General features: G+C 46.0%; 1 protein-coding gene across 2 annotated transcripts; it reads left to right on the forward strand.

Annotated features, from left to right (window-relative positions):
- The first annotated feature begins 41 nt into the window (after positions 1 to 41).
- Positions 42 to 25,214, forward strand: LOC126175741 (RNA polymerase II-associated factor 1 homolog). Of its 2 annotated transcripts, XM_049922695.1 has the most exons (3): positions 42 to 166; positions 261 to 387; positions 23,006 to 25,214. In XM_049922695.1, exon 3 carries the CDS (start codon positions 23,144 to 23,146, stop codon positions 24,953 to 24,955), a length of 1,812 nt encoding a protein of 603 aa, XP_049778652.1. In that variant the 5' UTR covers positions 42 to 166; positions 261 to 387; positions 23,006 to 23,143; the 3' UTR covers positions 24,956 to 25,214. The 2 variants fall into 2 exon arrangements, with proteins under 2 accessions (XP_049778652.1, XP_049778651.1); XM_049922694.1 differs by having other exon boundaries at positions 62 to 398.
- The last annotated feature ends 270 nt before the right edge of the window (positions 25,215 to 25,484 follow it).

Genomic DNA, 25,484 nt, shown 5'->3' on the forward strand with positions numbered 1-25,484 from the left:
GTATTTTGATCTCTGAACGAACTTCACTTGTCTAAGCTAAAGATTAACTCTGGTTCCACCCGTAAAACAAATCGGGAAGCAGAGAGAGATATTTCGTTTGTACAGTGAGTTCGCTAGTGTTTATTGTGTTCGATAAACCGGCGTCGCCGGTTTCGAGTGTTACGAAGTAAGTGTAGCTTCGTACTATTGCAACGGGAATATGGTCTTTAGTACAAATAACAGGCTCACACATGTATGCAGCGAATGTTTTTGTTGACCAGTACTGCCAGACTGTTATAAACTGCCATGTGGGTTACTGCATATAACAGGTTTTGGGACGATTGATGGATACCTGCCACAGTGAGGATATCTGTGGGTGACGCGTACTACTCCAGCGGAACATTTTTGGTAAGAATTAGGTATGAGCAAGTTGTTTCGTTTAGAATGCTACACATCATATCCTGGTGTACTTGTTGGGTACCGAAAACTATAATTAAGCTCGTAAGATACAGTGGCATATGCTGTTTGTTCTTAGTCTTGTGTTGGATTAACACATTGTCCCTTTAATTTTCTGTGGAAAGAAAAAATGAACTGGACTTCATAATTCATGGTAGTGGCCTGGAACATTGTAGGAGTGCATATTTATGAGTTCCAAATTCCCCCGATTTCTGACGTGGAGATTCCACTTTTATCACTACATTTCGGGAAATCGTATCCACCTATTAATTCAGTACACTATGTAGGACAGATATAACTATACTGCTTAACTTCAGAGTATTACATTAGGCCCTAAAGCGTGACAGTTTGTTTTGTGTGTGGCGAGATTAAGGAGCTCCTTGTAATGCAGTTTATGTTGTAATTAATGGGTGTGTTTGTAATTGTACATGGCAGTATGCTATAAGGCTTGCTTTAATTAATGTGGTCTGTTGAGAAGTCAATAAATATGCATGAAGTACATGATAAATAAATATAGAAATGTAGCATATAAATTTATTTAAAAATGTGTTTTCTGGGAATATGAATGACACGTGTGATAGGCCTATGTATTTACAGAACCTCCCTTTCACCTGTTTGTTCTGTTTTATTTAGTATTTAATAGCTCTGCTTTAAATTTTCTGAAATTCAGTAATAATGATAGAACAGGGAAAAACTGACAATATTTTTTTTATATTACTCATAACTGACTTTATTTATTTCAAATAGGTTCCTGTAATACCATAAAACATAGATTAAGTAGCAACTTCTTTGTTCTGCTTTATGTCTGCATTTTCTCTCTCTCTCTCTCTCTCTCTCTCTCTCTCTCTCTCTCTCTCTCTCTCTCTCTCCCTCTCCCCCGCCCCCTCTCCCCCGCCCCCCTCTCCCCCGCCCCCTCTCCCCCGCCCCCTCTCCCCCGCCCCCTCTCCCCCGCCCCCTCTCCCCCGCCCCCTCTCCCCCGCCCCCTCTCTCCCTCCCCCTCTCTCCCTCCCCCTCTCTCCCCCCCCCTTACATATAAAGGGAATCGTGAGATTGACAGTAGATGGAGAAGAGGTGGACCTACTTCGACACTAAAATTGAAAAGAAATATCTAAACCACTATGTTTTCCTTGAGACACCATGTGTGTTTTTACCATATTCTAGTAGAGGTCATTCACAGTATTTTGGACTTGATATGTTTAGGACTATTTCAGTTTTCAATAAACTGGTGATCCTGGCATATAAAATAAAAAGATACTCTTCCAGAAAGTTGTGTAACAGGAAACATGCCGGCCGGTGTGGCCGTGCGGTTCTAAGCGCGTGACCGCTACGGTCGCAGGTTCGAATCCTGCCTCGGGCATGGATGTGTGTGATGTCCTTAGGTTAGTTAGGTTTAAGTAGTTCTAAGTTCTAGGGGACTGATGACCTCAGTAGTTAAGTCCCATAGTGCTCAGAGCCATTTGAACCATTTTGAACAGGAAACATGAAAATCTTAAAATTCCTGATAGGCACGTAACATTAATTTCTTTTTCTTCCCAGAGCAAGAGGAAAATATTTTCCAAAGTTGGTACTGTTGATAATGGCATCTAGCATCTGTGAATCATATCTGGCAATATTGCCCAAATCATTTGAAATGGCTGTCAACAGTCCATTTGGACATGCAGTTCTGTTCACTTATCTAACAATCTATGATGATTTTTCTGTGCTGAAGCTGTGAAACAGTTCCTTCTGGACTGAGAATTTCGAAGCTCTAATTTCATAATCAAGTGAATCTATCTAAACAGTTAAGTCTTATCTGATAATGCTTGTTTCTGAAATGTGGGGTATAGCATTTTGTTAGAGATGTGACAAGTCTATTCTTCCTCAAAAAGATTGGCTAAACCTAGTAACCATGTCTCATACAGCTGGGATTGTAAGCTGGAAAAATTGGAGGAAGATGCTAGCATGTGAAGAAGAAAAATGTTGAAAAGCACTAACAGAGGCAGAAAGTAACACCAAAAGAAGAAAGTAGTGCAACATTGGAATAGCTATGCAAAGGACCTGCGGAAAGGAAAGATTGTCATCAAGAGCAAGAAAGTATTGAAAAGCCACAAGAAGACATAAAAGAAATTTCCTAGCAGATTAAAACTGTGTGCCAGACAGAGACTTGAGCTCTGAAACTTTGACTTTCATTGAGCTATCTGAGCATGACTGATGACCTGTCCTCACAGCTTTACTTCTGCAGTACCTCATCTTCTACCTTCCAACTTGACAGATGTTCTCCTGTGAATTTTGCAGGACTAATGCTCCTGGAAGAAAGGACATTGCTGAGAGTGGTGTAGCCACAACCTGTGGTATGTTTCCAGAATGAAATTTTCACTTTGCAGTGGAGTGGGTACTGATGTGAAGCTTCCTGGAACATTAAAACTGTGTGTTGGAGCAAGACTTGGAAGGCAGGAAATGAGGTACTGGAAGAAGTAAAGCAGTGAGGACGGGTCATGAGTCTTGCGTGGGTAGCTCAGTAGCGCACTTGCACACAAAAGGCAATGCTCTAGTTAGAATCTTGGTCTGGCCCACAGTTTTAATTTACCAGGAAGTTTATCATGACAATGTGCATTCCACTGCAGAGTGGAAATTTCATGCTGGAACACAAATGTTGGTAATATTTTTCCTCAAGCATTAGGAAAAACAGTCTGCAGAGCCAAGAAAGCATTGCCAGTCACCCAGTAAATAGGCAATGGTACGGCAGCAAATTTACTGCTGTTCATCGAAAAAGACATGGTTGTTGCTAAAACATCATGCAAGGAGAGATTTGATACCATTGTACATGACATCTTTGGTGTGATAAGGCTTTCTGTGTCCATGATATTCGAAATTATCAATTCTTAGTGTGATGTTGACTACATGGTATCTCAGTTGTTACACCAAATCTAGATGATTGACGAGGTTAATTTTCTAGAAATTTAACAATGCCATCTTCATGTGGCCAGATGAAAAGGATTAATATGTTCTGACTGATGATCCCAACATAGTGTTTGTTTTACCCGAGCCAAATTGGCGGGGGGAGTGAACTGATTTTTGCAGGGATGTTACGGGTACAGTGTGCATTCAGTAGCTGGTAGAAATATACTGTTGCCTTGTTTGATATTTAATGTCTGTAATGTTGTGAGTAATTGTGGACCTCACTCCAAAATCTTTTTGTGAATTGTGGGCTTGTCTAATAAGTTCATAGAATAAATAAGCCTTTGCTCTTATTTTGTAGAGTTCTTGTGATATGTGACAATCAGTTTTTAAGCTCTATAGCAATTAAATATCTTATGCACAAAGTCTCACATGTGTAATATGCACTAGCATCTATAATAATAAGTAACAAGTAGTAAAAGTATGGAAATAAAGTCTTATTACCATAGAATCTTCATGAATGTTCTGGCTACCAGTCATCAGATTTGTAACAAAACTTCAAAAGATTTTCTCAAATTACTGAAATGATTTTTTTCCATATCTTTTCTCTGTCATGTACATAACAGATGTAAAGTAATTTATTTTTTATATAAAATATTGTAACTTTTCATTGGTGGGTACCACCGTCATCAGCACTATTGCCATCATCATCATCATGTGAGTAACCTATGGCTGTCCCATTTCTCACATCCTGTTTTTCATTTCTTCCGATCTTGCCCGTCTCCTCCTTGTAGTCCTTAGGCATCCTTCAAGATCTCTTGGCTCCAGCTCCTGTTAGGTCATCCACACTTTCTTCTCTCTGCTGTGGTCCACTGTTTTTAGGCATTTCATCTCTGGGGTGTTTATTATTGATTTATTGACACCCATAGCCCCTCTTAGGTTGAAATTTGGTACACGGTCCAGCCTGGAACTACTTGAGATAATTCATTAGCAATCTCAGGTTCATTATTCTCAAATACATATACAGAAGAGAGGCTTCAAAAAGAGGAAGACAACATGTGTCATTATTATTCTTTATTATTGTGTCTTTTTCACAGAGGACATAGTGGAGATGTGGAATCATAAGCAGTCTGAGTGGTCGGGGTAAGGAGGAGGTTGGGGTGGGGAGGGATAGTGTGGTAGGGGTGGGGGATGGTAAAGTCCTGCTTGTGGGAGCATACAGTGACAATGATGGTGCAGGGAAGGGCAGCTAAATGCAATCGGCAGGTTAGATGTTGCCTGGGGGGGGGGGGGGGTGAAAGGGAAGGGAGTGGAAATGGGAAAAAAGTAAAACAGCTGTGGGTGTGTAAGTGGAAGAGAAGGCTGTGTAGTGCTGAAGTGGGAGCAGGTAAGGGGATAGGAGGGTGAAGGGCAGTAACTAACATCAGTTGAGGCCAGGAGGGTTATGAGAACAATGTTATATTGCAGGGAGAGTTCCCACCTGTGCAGTTCAGGATAGCTGGTGTTGGTAAGAAAGATCCAAATAGTGCAGGCTGTGAAGCAGTCATTGAAGTGAATAACATTGTGTTGGTCAGTGTGCTCAGTAACAGGGTGGTCCATAGATTGTATTGGCCATTCATGTGAACAGACAGCTTGTTGGTTGTCACACCCGTGTAGCATGCAGGACAGTGGTTGCAGCTTAGTGTGTAGATTGCATAACTGCTTTCACAGGTAGCCCTGCCTTTTTTTTGATGAGATAGGTGATGCTTGTGGCTAGACCTGAGTATGGTGGGAGGATGTATGGGACAGATCTTGTATCTAGGTCTGTTATGGATATGCGCCATGAGGCAAGAGAATGGGAGTAGGGATGGATGAGGATATTGTGTAAGTTCAATGGACATTGGAATGCTGCTGTGGGAAGGGTGAGCAGGTTAATGGGTAGGATATTCTTCATTTCAGGGTATGAAGAGAGGTAGTCAAAACCCTGGCAGATAATGTGATTCAGGTCTTCCACTTCTGGGTGATAGCGAGTCATGAAGGAAATGCTCCTTGTGGCCAGAGGTGTGAATTCGGCGGGGGGAGGGGGGGGGCACTAAAGAGTTATGGCATGGGAGATCTGTTGCTGCTGCACAAAGTTGGGAGTGTAATTTCAGCCTGTGAAGGTCTCAGTGATACCTTTGGTATATTTGGAGAGGGACTGCTCATCACTATAGACGTGATGGCCCTAACCCACCTTGCTTCAACCTTTCTTGGCCATTGTCCTTCACCCACCTGTCCCCTTCTGTGTTCCCATTCCAGCACTACAGAGCCTTCTATTCCACCACCAATGCTCCCACTGTCATTTTACTTTGCTCCCTTTCTGTTCCCCATCCCCGTCTATCCTCCCAAGTGCACCTAGCTGCCCTTCCCTGTCCCCATCACATCCCTGTATGCTCCACAAACAACACTTAACCATCACCCACCCCTACCCCTGCCCCTACCTCCACCCCTATGCTGTTCTCCCTCCCCACCCCAGCCACCTCCTTATACCCACCACCCAGACTGTTTCTCCCATCATCCATAGTTGCTCACAGTCTGGTCTCGGCAGCCAGAGACAGTGGTCGTGTTTTTGTTTGTGTTTTTGTCTGTGTGTGTTTTTTGTCTACCATAGAAGAAGGCATTTTGGCCAAAAGCTTGCTTGTTGAGCAGTCTTTTTGTTGTGCTTGTCTTTGTCTTAATATCTCTTCTGTGTGGTGATCTATTATTATTGTTGTTGTTGTTGTTGTTATTATTATTATTATTCCTACCATCATTATTAGTAAAAACTGCCTTAAGGAATAAGTATTTCCTTAAGTCAAATGTCACACAGTAAAAATGTTTTTACTTTATCTTTCATACTTTCTTTGCCAGTGCTTAAGAGTCTATAAGCTTATCAGAATTTTGAATATTTGTTTGTGTCTTACTGCTGAAGGAACAGAGAGAACAAAGTTGAAAGGCATATGAACCACAGTAAAGTGTGGGGGCCAGAGTAAAGTACTGAGAATTAAGACTGATGAGAAAAAGGAAAGTGATGTAAAGGAAACTGGGAGGGAGTAGTGGTTGAGGTGGATGAGAGAGAGAGTGATTGCTGAGGCCGTGGGGTTATTGGACTAAATGATGTGTTGTAAGAACAGTTTATAGCTCTACAGGAACTGGCATTAGAGGGAAGGAGCAAGGCTGCATGGCTTAAAAGCAATCATTCAAGTTGACCATGTTATGCTTAGTATCATATTATTGAGGTTAAAGTTACACTTGGTAGCAGTTTGGCATTAGCCATGGCTGTGAGAAGATGCTTTCAACAGTCATGCCAACTTAAGGGGAGCTGGAACGAATCATCTCCTACACGTTAATTTTAGCAATTAGAAGGAACATTTTTTCTAAAACCATTAAACATATTGCTCTGATATTTGGACTATATGTTCAGTGAATATTTCTCTACAAAATTATAATGCCATGTTATGATGGATTATCAGCATCCTCTTCTTTTTCCAGTGTTAGTTTCCTTTTCACTGGTCTTTTCTTCCCTTTTGCTACATGTTGTAGGCTTTTCACTCTTCTTCCTGTACGTCTTAGTCTTTCTTCATCAATTAGACACATTGTGGAAATGGTGGTGTGTCGTAGTTGGAAACCTAAACGTTTCAGCACATCACATTTGATAATGTTTCCTTCATTGTATGTTGCCACTGCATCATACGCTTCAAACTGCAATGTTTTTATCTGTACAAACACTCTTTTTGCGAATCCTTATCCAAATTAAATTATTTACACTTTCATTTGGATTTTGTGTTTTCCTATGTAAACAATTCTCCAATAAACTTGGCTGTGATAAATCTCAGAGTATGGGCTTCATTACAGCATTTGGCAAACTGTTTTTATGGTCATATTCCTTTTCTGATTGGTACTTAACACCATGAGTCATCACCTGTGGGACACAGTGCATGTTGTGGGTGCTCATTTGTTGATGCAGTATGAAAAAATAATGCCCAAACTGCTCTCCTCATATGCTCAATGCTTCTTGTATTTTGCCTAATTGCACACCCATAATACCTCTGCAATCTATCAATTGCTTCATCTGTCAGTCTTCCTCTTCCTCCGAGGATCTTACCATCACTAAGCTTCTGGGATCCTAATGTCTGCTTTAGTTTGTGCAAGCAAGCCCCCATGCGCTTCTGCACAAGTCCAATGTACTCCTGTTTTTTAATGTGAATTTCATTGTCATAGGTTTGAGTTCCTCTACAGCTTTATATCCCGTAGAATCACCATCTCCTAGATAGTTAGTGTATTGTACATTATACCACTCCTGTGATTTGGAAAAAATTGCTTTCATTCCCTCTACTTCCATCGCTCCACTCGTGCCGTCAAAATTTGCTTCACAATTTGTCCTTGGTATTGCCCTTGCATCTACAATGTTTTGAGAGAATAGCAACATCAATTACTTTGCAACTGTCTCCACTGTTAGCTGTCACAACTCCATTTAGAGATTTATGACCTCTACATTGCCATGATCCATCCAAAGCAACAGTTAAATCTCTACAATTCCCATTATCTGTCACAGCTTCTTCAACTGCTTTCTTCATTGTTGTTTGAGCAATATCTTCAGCGGATCGTACCAATTCATTATAAAATCCAAACTTACTTGGTGGTTTTGGCAAGTTCTTAATTCCAGGTAACATTGTCCCTGCAGCACTGCCCTTGCCAATGCAACGCAAGCCATACACTGGCCTAACATTTATATCATACACCTTCATTGCACTATTACCGCTACAAGGAATACTGTTAGAATTAGAAAACAAAACTTCTGCTGCACATTTGTTACACTTCAATAACATTTTACGTGCCAAACCACTATGTGAAGTTATTTTCATTTCCAGTCCTCTTTCTTTGCAAACTTGGCATAATACGTTATGTTCCAAAATATTAGAGTGCAAGGAAATGTTAATTATTTCATTCACATCATTACTGTCACTTTCATAGTTTTCAAATTTTTCTTTGCTGTCACAAAGTTTCTTGCTGGAAGAAGTTACATCACATTCATTTGGAATAGTCGGTGAAGCAGTCTGAGCAGCATCTCCCTTCGAAACCATGAAAGATTTCTTCTTCCACTCATTGTGCCTTTCCCCCTGCGGGTCCGGGGATTAGAATAGGCCCGAGGTATTCCTGCCTGTCGTAAGAGGCGACTAAAAGGAGTCCATCCCCCTCACGGGGGTAGTTAGCGCCTGCGTCCGGAGACGGACGGTTCCACGACCTATACTTCTGGTCTTTTTGGTTTTTCACTTCTCGTTTCTTCCTTCCTTTTGTTGGTTCCTTTCTTTGCTCTTCTCCACCTCAGTCTTCCTTACTCTTTCCCTTGACTTCTCCTTGCCTTCTCATTGCCTTTCTCTCCTTGCCTTCTCATTGCCTTTCTCTCCTTGCCTTCTCATTGCCTTCTTCTCCTTGCCTTCTCATTGCCTTCTTCTCCTTGCCTTCTCTGGTCTCCGCCTTGGCGTTTGAGACAGTCTGTCCTCTTTCTCCCTCTCTCTCTTCTTTTTCCTCCTCTTCCTTCCTCCCTGTGCGTGTCTGAAGGCCGACCCACGCGTTCGCACGCGTAGCCGGTGACGGGGTAACGCGTAAGTCCCCGCCCTGGGTAGACATGTAAGGCATGCGCGTACCCCCTGGTAAAGGCCAGGCCCGGGGAGGGGTGATTGCCTGAGCTGATACCTTCTGACCATGCCGATTGGTCCCTCCGTCTGTTTCTCGGGAGGTGTGACCTGAGGTGTAAACATTCACCTAAGGCGGGAGTGCCCTCTGAGAGGGTCCCCACAAGGAAGGAGCGCGCCATCGAAGACGCTGGCAGTCATGGGGGATTCCTCCGCAATGGATTTTACTCCATCGCTTTCGACTTCGACCCAAAAACGGAAACGTGACCAGCCAACAGTGACAAAAGTACTACCGCCTGCCCCACAGTTCCTCGTAGTTTCTCGATCTGAGGACGGAAAGGATTTTTCCTCTGTCAACCCTTTCGTTATTCAGAAGGGCGTAGATGCCATAGCCGGATCTGTCAAATCTTGTACCAGCTTGCGTAACGGTACCTTATTACTAGAAACTGAGAATGCCTTTCAGGCACAAAAACTGCTTCGGGCCACACTCTTGTACACGTTCCCTGTCCGGGTGGAGGCCCACCGAACTTTGAATTCGTCTCGTGGTGTAGTCTATAGTAGCTCCCTCGACGGATTGACTGACGAGGAGCTTCAATCTTTCCTCGCTGAGCAGGGCGTGACGGCTGTCCATAGGGTCATGAAAAAGGTCAACAATGATCTTGTACCGACCCGGACACTTTTCTTGACCTTCGATAGTGTTAAGCTGCCATCGCGCATCAAGGCGGGCTACGAGGTTATTTCTGTTCGCCCCTATGTCCCGACACCTACGCGCTGCTACCAGTGTCAGCGTTTCAATCACACTCGACAGTCTTGCTCCAATGCGGCTAAATGTGTCACTTGTGGCAGGGATGCCCATGAGGGTGACTGTCCACCTCCGTCTCCTCGTTGTGTGAACTGTCAGGGTGACCATGCCGCATCCTCCCGCGACTGTCCTGTCTATAAGGAAGAACGCTGTATCCAAGAAATTCGGGTCAAAGAGAAAGTGTCCACCTCGGCTGCTCGCAAGCTATTGGCTAGTAGGAAGCCCACGCTGCTCCCAGCGGGGAAATACAGCACTGTCCTCGCCTCTCCTCGGACTACTCGGGAGGTAGCAACCCAGACATGCGATCTGACCTTCAGCACCACGGTCGTCCGTTCGGCCAGTGCTGAGATCGCGCGGTCGACGTCTCCTCTTCCTCCCATCACCCCACAGACACCAGCCACTTCCTCAGCTTCTGCTAAGTCGAAGACCCCGAAGTCAGATGCACGGGCCTTCAAGAAGGAACCATCCCGTGCAGACTTCCTCCGTCCCTCGACCTCCCAGCCTTCGACCGGTACTTCCACCAAACATCCTTCTAAAAAGGCGCATAGGAAGCACAGTTCTCCTTCTCCGCCACGGCGCCTTTCTTCTCCTGCGCCACCCAGCGGTTGCCGCCCCAGGCCGTCATCCGTTTCGCCTGGCCGCACCGCTGGTAGCCGAACATCTGGCCGTTCACCGGCGGAGGAAGCTCCCCCTCCCGGCCATCCTCCCGAGATGGCCGATGACCCTATAGACCCCATGGACGATGACTGTCCGCCTACTGATAGCGGCGGCAGTGCTCGCTCGAAGCCAGGCCCTAAGCGGCCTTCGAGGTGACCCCTTCTCTCATCTTCCTTTTCTTACGATGGCACTTATTAACTGGAATATTCGCAGCATTCGCTCCAACCGAGAGGACTTGAAGTTGCTGCTCCGCTTGCATCGTCCGCTCGTCGTAGCCCTCCAGGAAACGAAGCTACGCCCATGCGATCAAATTGCCTTGGCACACTACACCTCTGTGCGTTTTGACCTACCCCCTGTGGTAGGTATCCCAGCTCATGGAGGGGTTATGTTGCTGGTTCGGGATGATATTTACTACGATCCCATCACGTTGCACACCGGCCTGCAGGCAGTTGCTATCCGCATTACTCTCCCCACCTTTACGTTTTCCTTTTGTACCGTTTACACTCCATCGTCATCTGCCGTTACCAGGGCAGACATGATGCAACTTATTGCTCAGCTACCTGCACCATTTTTGTTAACTGGAGACTTCAATGCCCACCATCCCCTTTGGGGCTCTCCAGCATCCTGCCCGAGGGGCTCCTTGTTAGCAGACCTTTTCAACCAGCTCAATCTTGTCTGCCTCAATACTGGCGCCCCTACTTTTCTTTCGGACACATCTCATACCTATTCCCATTTAGACCTCTCTATCTGTACTCCCCAACTTGCACGCCGGTTTGAGTGGTATGCACTTGCTGATACATATTCGAGCGACCACTTCCCGTGTGTTATCCATCTCCTGCAGCATACTCCCTCTCCGTGCTCCTCTAGTTGGACCATCTCCAAGGCAGACTGGGGGCTCTTCTCTTCCAGGGCGACCTTTCAGGATCAAACCTTCACAAGCTGCGATCGTCAGGTCGCACACCTCACGGAAGTCATTCTCGCTGCTGCTGAATATTCCATCCCTCACCCTACTTCTTCTCCACGTCGCGTACCGGTCCCCTGGTGGACCGCAGCATGTAGAGACGCTTTACGTGCTCGTCGACGTGCTTTACGCACCTTTAAACGCCACCCTACAGTGGCGAATTGTATTAATTATAAACGATTACGTGCTCAGTGTCGTCGTATTATTAAAGAAAGCAAGAAAGCCAGCTGGGCTGCTTTCACAAGCACCTTCAACAGTTTTACTCCTTCTTCTGTTGTCTGGGGTAGCCTGCGCCGGCTATCTGGCACTAAAGTCCACTCCCCAGTTTCTGGCTTGAAGGTCGCGAATGAAGTCCTTGTGGCCCCTGAGGCTGTCTCCAATGCCTTCGGCCGCTTTTTCGCCGAGGTTTCGAGCTCCGCTCATTACCACCCTGCCTTCCTCCCCCGCAAACAGGCAGAGGAGGCTAGGCCACCTGACTTCCGCTCCTCGAATTGTGAAAGTTATAATGCACCATTCACCATGCGGGAACTCGAAACCGCACTTGGCCGATCACGGTCCTCCGCTCCAGGGCCTGATTCTATTCATATTCAGATGTTGAAGAACCTTTCTCCTGCGGGTAAAGGTTTTCTTCTTCGTACATACAATCGCATCTGGATTGAGGGACATGTTCCCGCATGCTGGCGCGAGTCTATTGTTGTCCCGATTCCTAAGCCGGGGAAGGACAAGCACTTGCCTTCCAGTTATCGACCTATCTCGCTTACCAGCTGTGTCTGTAAAGTGATCGAGCGAATGGTTAACTCTCGATTGGTTTGGCTGCTCGAGTCTCGACGCCTACTTACCAATGTACAATGTGGATTTCGAAGGCGCCGCTCTGCTGTTGACCATCTGGTTACCTTGTCGACCTTCATTATGAATAACTTCTTGCGGAAGCGCCCGACCGCGGCTGTGTTCTTTGATTTGGAGAAGGCTTACGACACCTGTTGGAGGGCGGGCATTCTCCGCACCATGCATACATGGGGCCTTCGCGGTCGCCTCCCTCTTTTTATTCGTTCCTTTTTAATGGATCGACAGTTCAGGGTACGTGTGGGTTCTGTCCTGTCCGACACCTTTCGCCAGGAGAATGGGGTGCCACAGGGCTCAGTTTTGAGCGTCGCTCTCTTCGCCATCGCGATCAATCCAATAATGGATTGCCTCCCAGCTGATGTATCAGGCTCCCTTTTCGTGGACGATTTTACGATCTATTGCAGCGCGCAGTGTACACGTGTCCTGGAGCGCTGTCTTCAGCATTCTCTTGACCGTCTTTACTCTTGGAGTGTCGCCAATGGCTTCCGTTTTTCTGCCGAGAAGACGGTCTGTATTAACTTCTGGCGCTACAAAGAGTTTCTCCCACCGTCCTTACGACTCGGTCCCGTTGCTCTCCCAATCGTGGAGACAACCAAATTTTTAGGCCTTACATTTGACAGAAAACTTAGCTGGTCTCCACATGTGTCATATTTGGCCGCCCGTTGTACCCGATCTTTAAATGTCCTCCGTGTTCTCAGTGGTATGTCGTGGGGAGCGGATCGAACCGTCCTACTTCGTCTATATCGGTCGATCGTCCGCTCCAAGCTGGATTATGGGAGCTTCGTATACTCCTCTGCACGGCCATCCATCTTACGCCGCCTCAACTCCATACAACATCGGGGTTTACGACTTGCGATCGGAGCATTTTATACCAGTCCCGTAGAGAGTCTTCATGCTGACGCTGGCGAATTGCCACTCACCTACCGGCGCGATATACTGCTTTGTCGGTATGCCTGTCGGCTACTGTCAATGCCCGACCATCCGTCTTATCGTTCCTTTTTTGACGACTCTGTTGACCTTCAATATGGGTTGTATGTCTCTGCCTTGCTACCCCCTGGAGTTCGCTTTCGTCGCCTCCTTCAACACCTTAATTTTTCACTCCCTGCAACCTTTCGAGTGGGCGAGAGCCGCACGCCACCTTGGCTCCAGGCTCAGGTCCGCGTTCACCTCGACCTCAGCTCGCTCCCAAAAGAGGTCACCCCCGGTTCGGTCTACCACTCCCGTTTTTTGGAACTTCGTTCGAAGTTCATCAACATGACTTTCATTTATACAGATGGCTCTAAGACCAATGACGGGGTCGGGTGTTCCTTTATTGTCGGGGCACAAAGTTTCCAATACCGGCTCCATGGCCATTGTTCGGTCTTCACAGCTGAGCTCTTTGCCCTCTACCAGGCTGTTCTTTACATCTGCCGCCACCGACATTCTGCTTATGTCATATGCTCAGATTCCCTGAGCGCCATCCAGAGCCTCAGTGATCCGTACCCCGTTCACCCTTTCGTACACCGGATCCAACGCTCTCTCCAGCAGCTGGTGGACGTCGGTACGCCGGTTAGCTTTATGTGGGTTCCTGGCCATGTCGGTATCCCTGGGAACGATGCTGCAGATGCCGCGGCCAAGGCTGCGGTCCTCCAGCCTCGGACAGCTTCTTGTTGTGTCCCTTCGTCCGATTTTAGCAGGGTCATTTGTCGGCGCGTCGTGTCGCTGTGGCATGCCGATTGGGCTGCACTTACCGACAACAAGCTTCGGGCCTTAAAACCTCTTCCCGTGGCTTGGACGTCCTCCTCACGCCCTTCTCGGCGGGAGGAGGTCGTTTTAGCAAGGTTAAGAATTGGACACTGCCGGTTCAGCCATCGCCATCTGCTGACGGCTGCGCCGGCGCCGTTCTGCCCATGTGGGCACTTGCTGACGGTTAGGCACATTTTAATGTCCTGTCCAGATCTTACCACACTGCGACTCGATCTTAACCTGCCTAATACTTTCGATGCCATTTTAGCGGATGACCCACGAGCAGCTGCTCGTGTTCTTTGTTTTATCAATTTGACAAACCTCGCTAAGGACATTTGATGATGTTTTTTAATCCTCTGCCTGTCTGTCTGTCTTTTATTGTGTTTTTCCTTTTAGTTGTTGTTGTCAACTTGTGCCTCGCGGTGCATTTTTAGAGTAGTCAGGGCGCTAATGACCATTGAAGTTGTGCGCCCTAAAACCACAAAAAAAAAAAAAAAATTCATTGTGCCTTTTCTTAAACACTCGATTGCTGAAACTGGGCATATTGATATCCAAAAACCAAATACGTAAAACAGGTTTGAGCAAAATTCATCAATGCAAAATTGAACAGCTAAACAACACAAAGCAAACTCCACAAGTAAACACACACGGTATAGTGTTTATGTTTACCGATATGAACAGTCACTTGTCACAGAGATAAAGCCATAGAACATTGGAAAACAAAAGACTGTCTAATTCCGCAAAGATAGCCTGCTTGCAGCCAGCAAGCAGTGTCATAAGAGGTGACACACCAAGTCGCTACAACCGTTTACGTGGTGCGTCAACTTTGCAGCAATAGACAACACACTCACAATTCCCCCCCAGGGGGTTCACAACTCTTTTGTGGACACGTGCGTAGCGAGCACGGGACCCCGAGCTAATGTGGCCCTCCTTCCTTTCCGGGCTGCATACCTTTTCTTTCCTCATCCTTCCCCCTCCCCCATCTTCGCCCCCCCCTCACCTCTGGCTCTTTCCTTCCCTTTCTCCCCCTCTGGGAGTATGGTTTGTGCCTACGTCCGGAGACGGACGCTCTAAACTATTACAAATTTCTTGCTTTCTATACTTGCAAGTCTTCGTCCTTCCTCTGTCCTTCTCTTTTCCTTCCCGCTTCTCTCTGCACTTTTCTCCGCTGCGGCGTTTGAGACCCCTCTTCTTTCCTTTCCCTTTCTCTTTTTTCCTCCCTGTGCGTGTCTGAAGGCCGACCCACGCACTTCCATGCGTAGCCGGTGACGGGGTAACGCGTAATTCCCCGCCCCGGGTAGACAGGTAGGACACGTACGTACCCCCTGGTAACGGCCAGGCCCAGGGAGGGGAGCTGATACCTTCCGAAAGTGCCGATTGGTCCCTCCGTCCGTTTGTCGGGAGGTGTGACCTGAGGTGTGAACAATCACCTAAGGCGGGAGTGCCCTCAGTGAGGGCCCCCACAAGGGAGGAGCGCGCCATCGGAGACGCCGGTAATCATGGGGGATTCTTCCGCAATGGTTTCCTCACCTTCCACTATGTCTGCTCACAAACGTAAGTATACTGAGTCTCAGCCACAGACGGTTCTTCCAGCGTTGCCACAGTTCCTTGTTGTTTCTCGGTCTGACGAAGGTCACGACTTCTCCACGGTCAACCCTTTCATTATTCAGAAAGGTGTCGACGCAATTGCAGGTCCTATAAAATCTTGTTCCAGATTACGGAATGGCACCCTGTTGTTAGAAACAAACAGTGCCCTCCAAGCACAAAAATTGCTGCGTACTTCTCTGCTCCACACCTTCCCTGTCTGGGTGGAACCGCACCGTACCTTAAATTCCTCGCGTGGAGTCGTTTATACACGCTCCCTCGATGGATTGTCTGATGAAGAAATTCAGCACTACCTGTCTGACCAGGGCATAACGGCTGTTCATAGACTTATGAAAAGGGTTGACACTAACATCATTCCAACCCGCACTGTCTTCTTGACGTTTGACAAAGTTCAACTCCCATCGAAAATCAAAGCGGGCTATGAGATAATTTCCGTTCGCCCTTACGTCCCAAACCCTACGCGTTGCTATCGATGTCAGCGGTTCAATCACACCAGCCAGTCCTGTTCCAATCCGGCCAAATGTGTTACATGTGGCAAGGATGCCCATGAGGGTGCTTGTCCACCTCCATCCCCTCGCTGCATCAACTGTATGGGTGACCACGCTGCTTCCTCTCGAGATTGCCCCGTTTTTAAGGACGAAAAGCTCATCCAGGAAATAAGAGTGAAGGAAAAGGTGTCGACCTTTGCTACTCGAAAATTATTCGCCAGTCGACAGCCCACCGTGCCTCAGGCAGGAAAATACAGCACTGTCCTTGCTTCTCCTCGGCCAACAAAGGAGGCGGCCACGCAGACTTGCGACCTCACCTTTAGTGCCACGGTCGTGAGATTGGCCAGCGCAAAGATCGCCCGTTCAACCTCACCACTTTCGCCTGCTCACTCTATGGTTCACCCTTCGTCGGGTTCTGCTAAATCTCGAGCCCAAAAGTCAGACACCAAGTCTTCGAAAAAAGAGCATACTCGTGAAGAGTTTTTACGTTCCGCAACTTCACAACCATCGGTTCCTCCTTCATCTAAACATCTTACTTCCAAGAAGGCTACAAAGAAACCCAGTTCCTCTCCTTCTCCGCCAAGGCGTGTCCCATCTACAGCACCACCTGGCAGAAATCGCCCTCGGCCGTCTTCTGTGTCGCCGAGGCGCACTGCTGGTGGCCGGTCAACCGGCCGATCGCTGGTGGCAGGAGCTGCTCCTGACCAACGTATGGATCAGGATCTTCTGCCTACGGCTGAATGCCACTCCATGCTGTCGGTCGCAAGCTCTGAGCAGTCGTTGAGTTGACAGCACCCGTGGTCACATTCCTTCATTTTTCTTCGGGATGAATTGTCGATCCTCTTACGATCCTACTCGCCGGTCATCTTCTGTCTTCAGGAAACAAAGCTGCATCCCCATGACCGCTTTGTTCTCCCTCATTTTAAGTCCGTCTGATATGACCTCCCCTCTGTTGAAGGCACTCCCGCCCATGGAGGACTCATGATTCTTCTCCATGATACTCTCCATTATCACCCAATCCCCTTAAACAGTTCCTTCCAAGCTGTCGCCGTCCGCCTTTCCCTCTCTGGATACACGTTCTCTCTTTGTACTGTATACATTCCATCGTCCACACCCATGGCACGAGCTGATCTCCTTCATCTTCTTGGTCAGCTTCCACCCCCCTATTTGCTGGTTGGTGACTTCAATGCCCCCCACCCACTTTGGGGATCTCCACATCCTTGTCCACGTGGCTCCCTATTGCTAGACGTCTTCCACCATGCGGATCTAGTTTGCCTCAACACTGGGGTCTCCACATTTTTGTCTGCCTCCACGACAAATTTATCTCATTTGGACCTTGCGGTCGGTACTATTCCGCTAGCTTGGCGCTTCGAATGGTTCGCCCTTGATGATACACACTCGAGTGACCACTTTCCATGTGTCCTTAGACTGCAGCCTCAACTGCCATATATGCGCCCGCTACGCTGGAAGTTTGCCCAAGCTGATTGGACACTTTTTTCGTCTCTAGCGACATTCAATGACCGTCGCTTTCCCAGCGTCGACGATGAGGTCACACATATAACCGACGTTATTCTTACAGCTGCGGAACGTTCAATACCACGCACCTCAGAATTGCCCCAGCGCCCCCCACTTCCTTGGTGGAACGAGGCATGCCGTGACGCAATACGTGAGCGGCGACGTGCTCTTCACATTTTCCGTCACCATCCTACTTTGACCAACTGTATCCGCTATAAGCAGCTCCGTGCGCGATGCCGTCGCGTCATCCGCAATAGCAAGAAGGCAAGCTGGAAATTCTTTATTAGCTCATTTAACACCTTCACTCCCTCCTCGGAAGTTTGGAGTCGGCTTCGAAGGTTCTCAGGCGCGCCTAGTTTCTCCCCGATCTCTGGGCTCACTGTTGCGCATGATACATTAGTGGACCCCGTCGCAATTTCTAACTCATTGGGTCAGCACTTTGCTGAGATTTCGAGCTCTTCCAATTACCCGCCAGCGTTTCTCCCGAAGAAACGTGCAGCGGAAGCGCGACCTCTTGCTTTCTCCTCTCCAAATCGCGAAAGCTACAATACTGTTTTCTCCATGCGGGAACTCCAACATGCTCTCTCTTCTTCTCGCTCCTCCGCCCCAGGACCGGATGGTATCCACGTCCAAATGTTTCTGCATTTATCAACCCATAGTCTGCGTTACCTCCTACGCCTTTATAATCGAATTTGGACCGACAGTACTTTTCCCCGACGATGGCGGGAAGCTGTCGTCGTTCCTATTCCGAAAACCTGGAAAGACAAACATCTCCCCTCTAGCTATCGCCCCCATTTCTCTCACGAGTAGTGTCTGTAAGGTTTTGGAGCGTATGGTGAATTACCGTTTAGCTTGGTGGCTGGAATCCCGCAGTCTTTTAACACCTGCCCAATGCGGATTCCGAAAGCATCGTTCTGCAGTTGACCATCTTGTTGCTCTCTCCACTTATATCATGAACAATTTTCTCCGAAAACGCCAAACAGTAGCAATATTTTTTGATCTGGAGAGAGCATACGATACCTGTTGGAGGACAGGCATCCTCCACACACTGTTCTCTTGGGGCTTTCGAGGTCGGCTGCCCCGCGAATTTATGGCAGAGCGCACATTTAGAGTGCGGAGTGAACACTACTCTCTCCCGTACCTTCTCCCAAGAAAACGGGGTACCCCAGGGCTCCGTGCTGAGTGTTGTACTGTTTGCCATTGCCATAAATGCAGTTAATGATTGTCTCCTTCCTGGTGTCTTGGGCTCCCTCTTTGTGGACGATTTTGCGATCTACTACAGCTCTCAACAGACCAGCCTTCTTGAACGACGTCTTCAAGGATGTCTCGATCGCCTCCACTCTTGGAGCATCGAAACCGGCTTCCGTTTTTCTCCCAGTAAGACCGTTTGTGTTAATTTTTGGCGACGTAAGGAGTTTCTTCCACCCTCCTTACATCTAGGACCTGTCAACCTTCCGTTTTCAGACGTCGCTAAATTCTTAGGTCTTATGTTTGACAGAAAACTATGCTGGTCCTCCCACATTTCGTATCTTTCGGCTCGCTGTCTGCGATCCCTCAACACCCTCCGTGTCCTGAATGGTACCTCGTAGGGAGCGGACCAAGTGGTCCTTCTCCGCCTCTATTGCGCCTTAGTGCGCTCGAAATTGGACTATGGAAGCATAGTCTACTCCTCTGCTCGGCCGTCTATTCTTCGGCGTCTCGACTCTATCCACCACCGTGGATTACGTTTAGTGTCTGGAGCTTTTTACACCAGCCCTGTGGAAAGCCTTTATGCTGAGACTGCTGAACCTCCGCTGTCCAATCGGCGAGCAGTCCTTCTGAGTCGTTATGCCAGCCATCTGTCTTCCATGCCTGCTAATCCAGCCCATGACATATTTTTCGACGCCTCCTTTGATGTAGGATATGCAGGCCGCCCCTCCTCCCTACTACCACCGGGAGTCCGCTTCCGTCAACTGCTCCATTCTCTTTCCTTCCGCTTTCCTAAAACCTTCTTGACAACTTGGGGTACAGCACCGCCTTGGCTCCGCCCCGGATCTGCCTGCTCCGTGACCTTTGTCGATTTCCCAAGGATGGTACCCCTTCACTTGTTTATCGTCGGGCATTTGCTGCTCTATGTGCACAAATGACGGACGTCACATTTATTTACACCGACGGCTCGAAAACATCGTTAGGTGTAGGGAGTGCCTATGTTGTTGGCGACACCCCAAATCACTTTCGGCTTCCCGACCAGTGTTCGGTCTATACTGCGGAGCTTTACGCTGTTCTCCAGGCTGTCCACTACATCCGCCGCCATCAGCGGATACAGTACGTTATCTGCTCCGATTCTCTCAGCTCTCTCCTCAGTCTCCAAGCTCTTTACCCTGTGCACCCTCTGGTCCACCGGATTCAGGACTGTCTGCGCTTGCTCCACCTGGGGGGCGTCTCGGTGGCGTTCCTCTGGCTCCCGGGACACGTTGGTATCTGCGGAAGTGAGGCGGCCGATATTGCAGCCAAGGCTGCAGTCTCTCTTCTTCGGCCAGCTATTCCATCGATTCCCGTCGCCGATCTACGGAGCGTTTTATGTCGTCGTGTTGTTCATTTATGGCACGCGCACTGGTTGATACTTCCCCAAAATAAATTGCGGGGACGTAAAAACTCTTCCTTGTGCTTGGACCTCTTCCTCCCGAGCGCGTCGTCGGGAGGAGGTAATTTTAACTAGACTCCGGATAGAGCACTGTCTTTTTAGCCATCGACATCTTTTAAGCGGCGATCCTCCCCCACTCTGTCCCCACTGCTCTCAGCTGTGGACTGTAAGACACCTTTTAATTGAGTGCCCCTATTTTAATCCGTTACGCGCCTGTCTACAGCTGTCGCCTGATGTATCGTCAATTTTAGCAGATGACACGCGATCGGCCGATCGCGTTCTAGAGTTCATTCGTGCCAGTGAAATGACGTCAGTCATTTGAATTTTTTTTTTTTTGGATACCCAACCCCTTTCTGTAGTGGATTTTTACGCCTTCCTTCTGTTTTTAGTTTCTCCAATTTTATGACTTTCGTTCCCACTGCTGCTGGTTTCTATTTTAGATTTTTTACTGTTTCTTAAGTCCCGGACCGGGTGCTAATGACCAAAGCAGTTTTGCGCCCTAAAAAAAAAAAAAAAAAAAAAACTTACAATTCACTTAGACGGGTGAAACTTGATCTGTTTTATTCAGAAAACTCCAAATAATTTGATAATGAAAAAAACCAAAAAATGTTAATTTCGTCATTTTCATTGTTCCGGCTCCCCTTAAACAGTGAAGCTATATTTTCAACAGAGTTGGTATATGATATGACTGACTTTATGGTGGAATACAATATACCAGGGTTTGCTATGGTTTTTTCTATATGTTTGTGGGACAGATTTTACATCTTGGTTTTCTACATGTGTATGATCTGTATGCCAAGGGATTGTGTGAAGGAATGGAATAATGATGAAGCTATATATTTTGTATTTTTGATGAGTACCAGAATACCACTTCGGTGTGTGTGGGGGGGGGGGGGGGGGGAAGAATGATTTTTGGGAACAATATTTTTTCCTCATTTCAGGGTGCAATGATTGATAGTCAAAGTACTGGGGGAGAATGTGGCCAGGCTGCTTGAGACAGCATTAGTTTTAGGTAATAAGGAGCATGCTCCTTTGGTTGTTGTTGGAGTATCAGGAGTACAGTACCATGTTTGTTGAGTGACGTCCTTGGCAAAATGAGGCATACAGAGAAAGGGAATGTTCATCATTGCAGGTTTATGCATGTGGCAAGACTGTACTGGGGAAACATTTTGGTATAGAAGGGACATAATTGACGACTGATATTAGTATTATATAGGAGATTTTTTGTGGAGAGAGCAGAGAAGTGGAAGTCAATATCCAGGATGGTGGTTTGCTGAGCTGAGAGGTTCAAGAGCACTGCTTAAGTGAACAGCAGTTGCAGGTCATTATGTAATTGTTCATCTGTATAAGGAATGAGCAGTAGGTCTAGGGTTGACAGGACGGTGGTAGGGGTACTGTTTGATGGTGACAAGGCCTTTAGGTTGAATGATGCTGGTGACAAGCACAACTAGAGGGAGTCAGGAGCGAATGGATAGGAACTTTGGAGAGGTGATGGAGGACGTGGTGAATCTGTAATGTGGGAAGCTAGATTGTGACCATTGGACTGGAGATGTTAGTTAATTTTGGTGGAATGTTTTTTTCAAGGAAGTATGGTACCCACCTTCAGCACTGGAAAATATAGATATTGTGTGTGTGTGTGTGTGTGTGTGTGTGTGTGGGGTGGGGGGGGGGGGGCGGTTGGTTGGTTGGTTGGTTGAAGGGATGGATGAACGGCAGAGACAAGGTTCAGTGTGTGCTTTGGATGAATATGCAGTATGATAAAACACTGTTTTCTTTGTAAAGAGTAGATAAAGAATAACAGATCTTTGACTAGTCTGGCATTTGGTGTGGAACTGACAGTTAAGCTTTTAGATAGGAATGAAACTTAGTCAGTCAAAGAGTTCTCGAGAGGATATGTTGAAAGTAGTGCTAAGCTTGTGCTTGGGTTTTGAATTATTTGTGATGAGGAATTTCTGTGAGTATTCAACATGGGGAAGGCTAGTGATATAGGACTGGCCGCTATTAGGTGTTGACAAGGCAATTATAGTGTATTTAATACATACTGTAATTTTGATGTGGGTTCTTGCAAAGCTGCTTCAGTGATACCTGTGCCATAGTGGCCTTCTTAGGTAGAATCACGCTTTTGAGTGACAGGGATTGGTGAAATCTTAAGACTTGCAGATCTTTCTGGAAGCAAGAGACATCCAGAATGGGAAATTTTCATTGTCTAACCATTCGGAGAGGAGGAGTGAGGGTTGTATTAACAGTGTGACTGGAAGACATGTAATTGACCTAGGTAGGTGGAGTGAAGGTCTATGATCAGATTTAAAATGATATGTAGCTATAAGAGGAAAAAGAAAAAATTAATATTTTCAGGAAATTAACTCTGGGGATATTGTGGATAACACTAGGAAGTAAGTGTTAACACCATTATTATTATCGTAATCATCATCATTTTCTTCTTTTTCATCACCACACATCCAATGACGTTAGGAAAATATTACTCTTGTGCTTCAGAGGATGTGCTCGGATTCATCTATATTTGCACATAAAAGTGAAATATCTACATCTAAACACCACAAACAACCTTATGGTGTGTAGCAATGGCAGCAGTTTTTTTGTTTTTCATACATGAGCCATGTCAAGTGTTTTACATATTCATGAAAGTTATTGTTACCCATTTTATGTAACTTATTCATTTGCAAATTAGGAGCTGCATTTCTGTCACAGTATTCATTTACACTCTGAATTTTTAATGTTTGGTATACAATCTAATTTTCAGCAATAGTAGGGAGTAGTGCCAAAACATAACAATAATATGGAAATAATGTCATTAAAATGATTTTCTTTTGCCTTTTTCAGGGGTCAGCATACTTCAGAATAAAGCAGATATCCATGTGCTGATTTCCAAGTGTGATAACTTGACTTCCTGGAAGCCTCTACAGGAGAAAATGATTCTTAGATGACTTCTGTATAAATAGCAAGCAGGAAGCTTTGACAATGGCACCAACAATCCAATCCAATATTAATACTGAGCGGGATCAGCGCCCAGTAAGGCCAGGAGAGAAACGATCTGAGTTAGTATGCAGGGTAAAATATTGTAATACTTTGCCAGATATTCCGTTTGACCCCAAATTTATAACATATCCATTTGAATCAATTCGATTTATTCAGTACAACCCCACATCTTTAGAAAGAAATTATAAATATGAAGTTCTTACAGAACATGACCTTGGAGTCCATATTGATTTAATTAATAAAGATACATATGCTGGTGATCCTGGAGCAGTCTTGGATCCTGCAGATGAGAAGTTATTGGAAGAAGATGTTTTAACACCACAAGACTCAAAACGCTCTCGTCATCATGCACGAAGTGTCTCCTGGTTGAGGAGAACAGAATATATTTCTACTGAACAAACAAGATTTCAGCCTCAGACTATGGACAAAGTAGAAGCGAAGGTTGGTTACAGCATTAAGAAAAATTTCAAGGATGAAACACTTATTATGGACCGGGATAGTCAAATTAAAGCAATTGAGAAGACATTTGAGGATTCTAAGAAGCCCATTGAGAAGCATTATAGTAAACCAAATGTTGTTCCTGTAGAAATACAGCCAGTATATCCAGACTTTAAGATATGGAAGTATCCTTGTGCCCAAGTTATTTTTGATTCTGATCCTGCACCAACTGGTAGATCTTTCCCAGCTCAGATTGAAGAAATGTCACAGGCAATGATACGAGGTGTCATGGATGAGAGTGGAGAGCAGTTTGTAGCATACTTTTTGCCTACTCAAGAAACTCTAGAGAAAAGGCGCAAAGATTTTACAAATTGTGTTGAATATGAGGATGAAGAAGAGTATGATTACAAAATGGCTCGTGAATACAATTGGAATGTGAAAAGCAAAGCATCCAAAGGTTATGAAGAAAACTACTTCCTTGTTGTACGTGAGGATGGTGTTTATTATAATGAACTAGAAACGAGAGTTAGACTCAGTAAGCGGCGTCAAAAAGTGGGACAACAGCCGAATAATACAAGATTGATTGTACGTCATCGCCCATTGAAAGCTCAAGAATATCGTATGCAGAGGTACAGGGAGCGTCAGCTTGAACCTCCTGGTGAGGAGGAGGAAGAAGAAGAAGATGAAGAGGATGAGGAAGAGGAGGAAGAAACACAGGAACAGCAGCAGCAAGAAGATGGGGAAGAAACACAACAGGATGATAAAACAGAACAGAGAGAAGAAGATGGCGAAGCTGATGGGGAGGACTCTGATGGTGAAAAGGCAACAGAGGATGGTGAGACACAGAATGGCGAAGCTGCAGAGGAAGATGATGACCAGGAGAACAGTGGAAATGACAGTGCTATTGCCAGTGAGAGCGAGAAGGAAGGAAGTGACAAAGATGAGAGTGACAAGGAAGCAAGTGATAAGGATGGTAGTGATAAAGAAGCAAGTGAGAGGGATGATAGTGATAAAGAGGCAAGTGACAGGGAAGCTAGTGACAGGGAAGTGAGTGATAAAGAAGAGAGCCAAGAAGAAAATGAGGAAGAAGGCGAAGAGGCAGAGGGTGAAAGACAAGAAACAGAGATGGAAGTAGAAGGAGAGGAAGAAGAAACAGGCACAGAGAAAGAGGCAGAAGAAGACCAAGAGGCTGCAGCTAGTGCCAAGGAAGATGGCAGAAGTGACAGTGAGGAAGAGGGCAGTGCTAGTGAAGGGAGCACATCATCAGGAAGTAACAAATCACAGTCAGGCAGTGGAAGCGGAAGTGGAAGTGGTAGTGATAGCAGTAGCGCCAGTGACAGTGATAGCGGTGTGTGATATTTCATTTTTTGTTGCTTGCGATGTAAATATTTGTTTTATAGATTGTCATTGTGTGTGAGTATATACACTGTGTAAATCTGATCATGAATGACAGTTCTGTAATGAAATAGCCACTAATTCTCTTATATTTTGTGATTTATTGTAATAAATAGTGAACTTGATATTCACTTTGACGAGAAGGAAATGCTTTCCAGGTGGTTATACCTGTCATGTTATGTTCTTTGACCAGAATATAATAAAATCCATGTTCATTGAACCCCTACTGACTTTTGAAACTTCTGTGTTACTTTTACGTGGTTTCCATAATAATTGTCATTTTCCTACTGAGGTAAAAACTTCTTATGGTGTGTTTTTCAGTTTTCATTTTTGGTTCATAATTTGAAACATTATAAAAATAATTGTAACAATGGAAACTCCAGATTGGAATGTCAACACTCTCCCAGTTCATACTACCATCCAACTGTGATGCTCCTCCTCCCTTTTCACATAACTACCCACTGGTCACCTTCCAGGAATTCCTTACCTA

This window comes from Schistocerca cancellata, chromosome 3, assembly GCF_023864275.1.
Source record: "Schistocerca cancellata isolate TAMUIC-IGC-003103 chromosome 3, iqSchCanc2.1, whole genome shotgun sequence".
NCBI lineage: Eukaryota > Metazoa > Arthropoda > Insecta > Orthoptera > Acrididae > Schistocerca > Schistocerca cancellata.